This window comes from Dunckerocampus dactyliophorus, chromosome 9 (genome assembly GCF_027744805.1).
Source record: "Dunckerocampus dactyliophorus isolate RoL2022-P2 chromosome 9, RoL_Ddac_1.1, whole genome shotgun sequence".
NCBI classification, from domain to species: Eukaryota; Metazoa; Chordata; class Actinopteri; order Syngnathiformes; family Syngnathidae; genus Dunckerocampus; species Dunckerocampus dactyliophorus.
Window position 1 is genome coordinate 18584534 of NC_072827.1, and position 7385 is coordinate 18591918.

At 44.7% G+C, this 7385-nt stretch overlaps 1 protein-coding gene across 5 annotated transcripts in view; it reads left to right on the plus strand.

The window, feature by feature from the left end:
• The window catches only part of znf385b (zinc finger protein 385B), a 17114-nt gene extending 12321 nt beyond the window's left edge, over positions 1–4793 (plus strand). For 3 of the 5 annotated variants that reach the window (XM_054787247.1, XM_054787245.1, XM_054787246.1), the window contains 6 exons: positions 2033–2172; positions 2956–3066; positions 3137–3290; positions 3588–3890; positions 3973–4157; positions 4413–4793. In XM_054787247.1, the coding sequence (XP_054643222.1) occupies positions 2033–2172; positions 2956–3066; positions 3137–3290; positions 3588–3890; positions 3973–4157; positions 4413–4793 (1274 nt within the window). Of the gene's footprint in view, positions 1–2032; positions 2173–2955; positions 3067–3136; positions 3291–3587; positions 3891–3972; positions 4158–4378 lie in introns of all 5 variants that reach the window. The other 2 variants (XR_008572448.1, XM_054787249.1) reach the window with 2 other exon arrangements.
• The last annotated feature ends 2592 nt before the right edge of the window (positions 4794–7385 follow it).

Sequence of the window (7385 nt, forward strand, 5' to 3'; positions counted from 1 at the left end):
CATTAGCATTTGTGAACAAGGACGAGGTGAAAGGAAGATCAGAAAACACACATCTGTCTAACGGCGTCTGAGAAAGTCATACACGTACATCTCAACTGCATCACGCATGGTGTGTTCAAGGACCACAGAACAAAGTGGCTGCAACGCCCGAAGAAGACACATTATTCTTGAAAGCATACATTTACTTCCGCGTGCAAAACTGGGGGCTTTGTAAAATAGTCAGTGCAGCCGGTCAACAAACAAATGACAGGCTTATACAGCTCAGAAGGCGCGCTAATTAGTCACAGCACCACGTAAGAAGACTAGCTCTCCTTTAGCACACAATATAAATGATCTTGAAAAATCTTCCAGATTAAACACTTTCACTCCACAACATCATCATCACACTTATTTATTTGTTCATCTAACGCACACACAACAATGAACGACTTCATGCTGTCACCTTTCTTCCACACTGTACTACCGGCTGTAGCTGTTCACATGAGGCATTGGAGCACATTACGTTTTTTTTTTCACATTTTTTATTTGTTTTTTAATTCATTTTTATTCACGTACCCCCTACAGAAATCTGCGTACCCCTAGGGGTACTCCACTTTGGTAACCTCGGGCTTAGACACAGGGGGACATCATGTGCACTTGGGTGTCCTTAAGTGTTCATACGTGGTATGTAAACATCTCCGGCTACATCGAAACACGTGCCAAAGAATGCAGGTTGTGCTTTAACCTGTGACTGTCCCAACACGTTAGCCAATCACAAGCCTGAAGAAAGTCATTTGTGGAAGAGACACTCTGCAACAACTTTCAAAATCTTTGAAGAAAAATCCCAACATGTTCCACTCCAGTCCTTTAGGTGGCGGTAACGCACATTACAACCGCCAAAAGTCCAAATTAATTCCTCAATCTGCCCTTTTATCCAGATGTGCACCACATGCTTCTTCCTCTGCCCTTGTGACTCCACCTGACAACGTTTTATCGCTTTTGTCTGATCCTGCTAGCTAACTGGCTAACGTGCAACGATTACAACAGACATCTTCTGGCGTTTGTGCTTGGTGGAGGTAATACACGGTGTACATCATGTCATGTGTAAACAAAACAAATGATGTGTTACTGAAAAGAAGACACTTGTCATGTGACATGATGCCGGTCCAATAGCGTGAGACGTTAATAGCTTTATGTGGGGTCATGTGACCGGTTTGCGTTTTGACTCCTACCTGTGTGTACACTGGAGGGGAAGGTCTTTTATTTTGGCGGGCCCACATTACACATACATGTTTAAAAACAGACAACTTAATGTTACGGTCATGAATGTGTTGGTGACAGCTGTTTGATTGTTGCCACCTTGTTGACCACTTGTCACCCTTACGATGACTTGTTACACACACACACACACACACACGCTAAGGTTGTGTCAGGACAACTAATGTTAGGACATGACATGGTGTCATGTTCCTGCCGCTTGCTCGAATATGTCTAAATGTTACTTACGCTGTAGTACAGTACAGTCAGTATATGTGTCTGTTTGTTCAAATACACAATAGAGTGTTCATCCTAATGAACAACGAATGTCTGAAATAAAGACAAAACCTGAGCAGTTTATTAGTACCTTTTTGCAAAAGGGTCAGCCTGCATGGCGGTCTGCAGGTATCTGTAGTCAGGCTTCCTGACTACAACTCTTCGTACTCCATTGCATGCAAATGAATTACATTGTAAAAGAAATGAGCCATCCTTGGTGTCAGTTCGTCTGCTGAGAAAGATGACATCAAAGGGTGATACTAATCAACAGGTGTTTTCAGGAGCCCCCCCGCTAGTACTCAATGGGGAGGCAGCATCTGAGACAGAGGCTGATTATACAATGGTATCGTGGTTGATCTTTCACCTGACCTGACATAATTGAATACACATCCTGTATTGAAATGTAATACTCAAAGTTCCCAGACAGTATACAGACACAAATAACATGTGGCTGAAGTTATATCTGTAAACTATAAATGTTCCAGTTAGTGTACTAATCATACTTTTTCAATTCTTGCAGGAAGTGTGTGTGCGACGCTGGCTGGTGCCCTGCCTGGCCTGATAGGTGGCGCTGGAGGTCCATCTGTCCTGATGAAACCCTTTTTGTCTTTTCCCATGGACACCACTGCGCCAGTGGCACTTTTCCCAAACTTCAACACGGTCTGTGTCTACGTGTGTGTGTGTGTGTGTGTGTGTGTGTGTGTGTGTGTGTGTGTGTGTGTGTGTGTACTAATACATTGCAACCTCTAAAGCAGTGGTCTCAAACTCGCGACCCCGTTTTAAGGCGCGCGACTAGACATGGAGGAGTAGTAGTGTAAATGCTATAAAAAATATTTGTTTTTGATATGATTCTACTTTATAGCATTGATCTACTTGAGAGACATGAGATGTTGTGTTTTCTGAATGAGTTTAAAATAGCTTTACTGTTTTTCAGACACCGAAACTAAAATCCTGTTTACACTTATGTTGCTAAAACATCCTCATTCTTTTTGTACCATTGCTGCTTGTAGTCTGGTTAAAATATGCTGCAAAAATTCCACCCCTTTTGTTTCGCTTGTCTTCATTTGGGTCACGAGTAAGCTGGAGCCTATCCCAACAAAATACAAACTATGAAATGTATTTATTTTTGTTTCACCCTATCACTGTATCGAGATATTATTATCGGGAGTCGTGCATCACGTATCATACCGTATTGTGGGGTACCCTGAGATTCCCAGCGCTATTCCCAATACTTCATGCGGCCCAGCCACAACCAGACCCTATCTCCAGCGGCCCCCAGGTAAATTGAGTTTGAGACCCCTGCTCTAAAGTCAAACAACCAGAAACAGTGCTTCACTTCTCTTTACACTCAGATGACAGTTAAGAAAGTTAAAATGTGACTTAAAAGGTCATCTGTACAGCTTTTGTGATGTGTTGAAAGGCTGGTTAATGTCCGTCCCTCAGATGGACCCCGTGCAGAAGGCCGTCATCAATCACACCTTTGGAGTTGCGGCTGCGGCCAAGAAGAAACAGGTGATCACGTGCGGCGTCTGCCGGCTGAGGTTCAACTCTGACGTGAGTGACAGGCTTTAGCCCCGCCCCATCGCCCCCGCAGTAGCTTTGATTGACAGCTGGTGTGGTGCAGTCACAGGCGGAGGCTCACTACCGAGGAAGTCGTCACGCCAAGAAAATGAAGTCTCAGGAGAACAAGAGCCAGCTGTCAATCACTGCACAGACCAACGGCAGCAGCTCCATGGAGGCAGGCCCCGCCCCTCCACAAAGCACCAATCAGCACACAGGTAGATTGAAAGTGAAGGATGCCTCAGTGCAGCTAAACTTGTTACTTCATCTCTTCTTTTTTTCTTGTTCCTCACGTTTTTCGTCTTTTTCTTCTTCCTCTTTGTCTTCATCCCATGATTCTACTTCTCTGTCGTATTTTTCTTCTCCCTTTCTTGTTCTTTTTCATTGTCTTTTTCTTCTGTCTTCTTCTTCCTTTTCTTTTCCTTCTTCTTATGTGTCCTCTTCTTCTTCCTCTTGTCCTTCTTCTTTTTCTTCTCTTTCTTTGTCTTCTTCATGCTCTTCCTCTTCTTCCACAGATGTCACCTCCCTAGCCCCCTTCCCCCTCCCCTCCTCTTCCACACCCATCTCATCACCCTCCTCCAGCAGAGGAGGAAGTGAGACTCCTCCCACCAGCCCCGCCTCCACCCTACCTGTATCCTCTTCCTCACCTCCTGCCCACCCCATCCCTCCTCCTCCTCCCCCTCCTCGTCTTCCTCCATTATCACAGGAAGCCCCACCTATTGTGGACTCCGAGGAGGAAAAGGCCAAGAAGCTTCTTTATTGTTCTCTTTGCAAAGTGGCTGTCAACTCTCTGTCTCAGCTGCAGGCTCACAATGCAGGTGAGGGGGGCGGGGCCAGTGTGGGTATCATTAGCTTACCTAACACCAGACGCTAACGTTAGCGTCATTTGTCTCCTCGCAGGGTCCAAACATAAGACCATGCTGGATGCTCGGAGCGGCGCCGGTCCAATCAAGTCCTACCCTCGACCCGGCGCCAAGCTGAAGACCTGCGGCAGCCCGGCAGTGAAGGGGTCCGGTTTGCAGAACAAAACCTTCCACTGCCAAATCTGTGATGTCCACGTCAACTCCGAGATACAACTCAAACAGGTGGTGATGTGATGGAAATAGAAGGAGTTTGTTCTGGGGTCAAGCTGTGGCCGACATTAAAGCTTTATTATGTGTACAGGAAAGTCTTCTTCTCCTCTTCTTCCTCATCTCATTGTGTCTTCTTTTCTTCCTTTCGTCAACCTCATCTTGTCTTTTTCTTCTTTATAATCTCCTTCTCTTTCTTCTTTTTCTTTTTCTTCTTCTTTGTTTGTCTTTAATAGTGTTGTGGTGTCATGTGACTCGTTGTTGTTGCAGCACATCACCAGCAGGAGGCACAAGGACCGCGTGGCGGGAAAGCCCAGCAAGGCTAAATACACTCCTTACAGCAATAACAACATGAGAACTCAGCGCAGCTCGTTCACAGTGAGTCTTGTTGTCATAGCTACATGTCACCTAGCAACACTCCTCACCTCCTTTCTTTTCCTCCTCGTTTCTTTCCAGGAGCTGGCCAAGTCTTTCCTTCCTCCGCATCCCTTCAGTACGCCACCCGCCTCCCTCTCCACCTCCTCCCCCCTCTCCATCGCCCTTCACCCTCGCCCACCCTCCTCCTCGCCCCTCATCGCTGCGTCCTTACTGCGTTCGGCACCAGGCCCAATAAGAGCAGGCCACACCTCCGTCCTCTTCACGCCCTACTGATGCTGACCTGTGACCTCTCTGGACCACTCCGCACAACTGGACTCATCTCGGAGCAGAACCTGAGCAGAACCAAAGAAACTTGGATCTCTGGAAACTTCCAGAGCCAATAACTTGCTTGGTGTCTCAACAGTACCAAAGGAAGAAGAGGAACGTTTGAAGGTGAAAACTGGACCTTCATTGAGAGAATCAGAATATGAAAAGGAATCTGAACTTGGATCAAAGGGCAACTGCAGGTCTGGATGGGTGGGTTCAAGTTCTGGAGTAGCTGTGAGGTCATCAAACAATAGTCCAATGATCTGCCAGAGCCTCTAGACTTTTGAACAAGAGTAGAATGGGTCAGAACCTCCTGGTGTTGAATGTTCCCAGGATGTGTTTGCATTTCTTTTTATTTCTTCTTTTAAGTTCTTTTCCAGGATGGTCGGGTCGGCCATTAGAAGTTTGAAGACGTTCTCTCGACTCCCGAGCCACTAGAGGGCAATGTGTCATCACATGAGCTCGGCTCCATCAGGCTGGACCAGTGAGGTACTTCATGTCGTCTTTACCATCCGTGTCTCACAAAAAGCAGAAAACATGATGAAGATGAGACTCCGCCTCATCCCTCTGGTGATGTTTGTGCGTCTTCTCATGCTCGTTTGCTTCCTCCTGAACAACTTGAAATGTTTCTTGAAGTCTTCCACACACGCGACGATGACGATTGTGACGATGATGATAGTGAGGAAGTGGATGATAATGATGATTATGGCGATGCCGATTGTAACGATGACGATGATAATGGTAATTGTGATGATGAGGAGGATGACAATGACAATCATGACCATGATGATAATGGTGAGAATGTCGATAAGCAGCACGATAATTATGACAGCGGTCATGATTTTGAGGATGATGATGCCTGAGAAAGGATGATGCTGATAATTGTGTCAATGATGAAGACGCTGACGATGACACTAATGATAATAATAAAGTGGCGGAGGTGATGTTGACAAGGAAGAGAATGATGATGAAAATTAGAATTGTGACGATGACGATAACGATGAGGATGACGACGGTGACAACGAAGAAGATAATAATGAGATGGTGTTCTAACTGTGACGTTGATGAGAAACGTGATGAAGATAAGTATGGTGGTGATGATGAAGGTTGAGGATGATGAAATGATAATACAAGGATAATGATGATAGGCGATGATAAAGATGATCCGAGGACAAGGATGATTATGAGGAGGAACTACAATGATGACGCTGAGAAGGCTGATGAGTCTCATGATGGTCATTGTGATGTGAGGATGATGATGAAATGATAATGACGAGGAGGATGGTGACAACGATGGTAATTAGGGTTGGGCATCGAGTCTCGAATATCGATGGGAACCGGGACAAACGTTCCGATTCTGCCGTGATAGTTTAAATGTATTCGCCGACCGGAAGAAATAGCTGTGGACACCAACGAAGAAGAAGCCGGCGAGCACCAGTCAAGACGATACGGCTGAACAGTTTGGCTTAATTTAATTAAAAAAAAAAAAAAAAAAGAGCAGCCGGCTCATTGCCACCGTTGATATCATGCAAAGGAGGGTGCAACATGATTCACGTTCACACATTCATAGTGTAGAAATAAGAGTACCTTGTCTTTGATGAGCTACGGCGGACTTCCTCGGAGCAGTGAGAATCCGGGAAGTCAAAGAATAAATGACGTGTGTCTCATGCTAACGCAAGCCAGGGTTTCAGGATGCTAGCTGATGTGGAAGTTCAGTGTAAATAAAGAACAGGAGCTACGGCTCCGGCTCGGCAAGTTTATTCATTTGCACAGTACGTCTCTGTGAGCAACTGTCAAGGGGCCTTCTCAACTCACACAACACACTTCCGGCCTTCAAAATAAGAGCACTGTCAGCTATATCCTGTTAACTTGTGGGTAAAATAAAGGTGTCGTAAAAAATAGCTTACACCAACATTGAGGCAACTAACAATTATACTACTTTTGTGAACGTGTACTCCTGTAAAAAGAAACTTTTCTATTCAAATTGAATAGTTTGACACTGGTTGAAAATAGCCCTGTAACAAATTCATAGTAAAGTGGATAAAAAGTTCACATCTTTAAACAATTCATGGAGAAGTTCAGACATTCCATCCAAAAAGAACTCAGAAGGGCCCTCATTTAAACCACGCAAACTTTTATGACCCTGCCTCTAAAAAGCATCGTAATCGAGAATCGTTTGGAATTGGAATCGAAGCAAGGAATCGGAACCAGAATCGTTATAATTCAAATGACGCCCAACCCTAATGGTAATGATGATGATGAATGAGAATGATGATGGCGAGGAATATGGTTACGATGGTAATAATGATGAGGATGATAAATATGACGGGGATGAGGATAATGATAAGGATGAACCAGCAAAAAAAAAAAAATCCCCCTCTGACTGATGATGTCATCATGATGCAATGTACAAATAATCTCAAACGTAGCAATATTGAATAAAATAAACTTTGAATGGTCAACATGTACTCATTTTTCTTACCCGACACACATTTTGACACTTGAATAGGTACACGTTTTCCATCTGCGTGGCCATCTTCTATGCCGCTTAGCCTCACT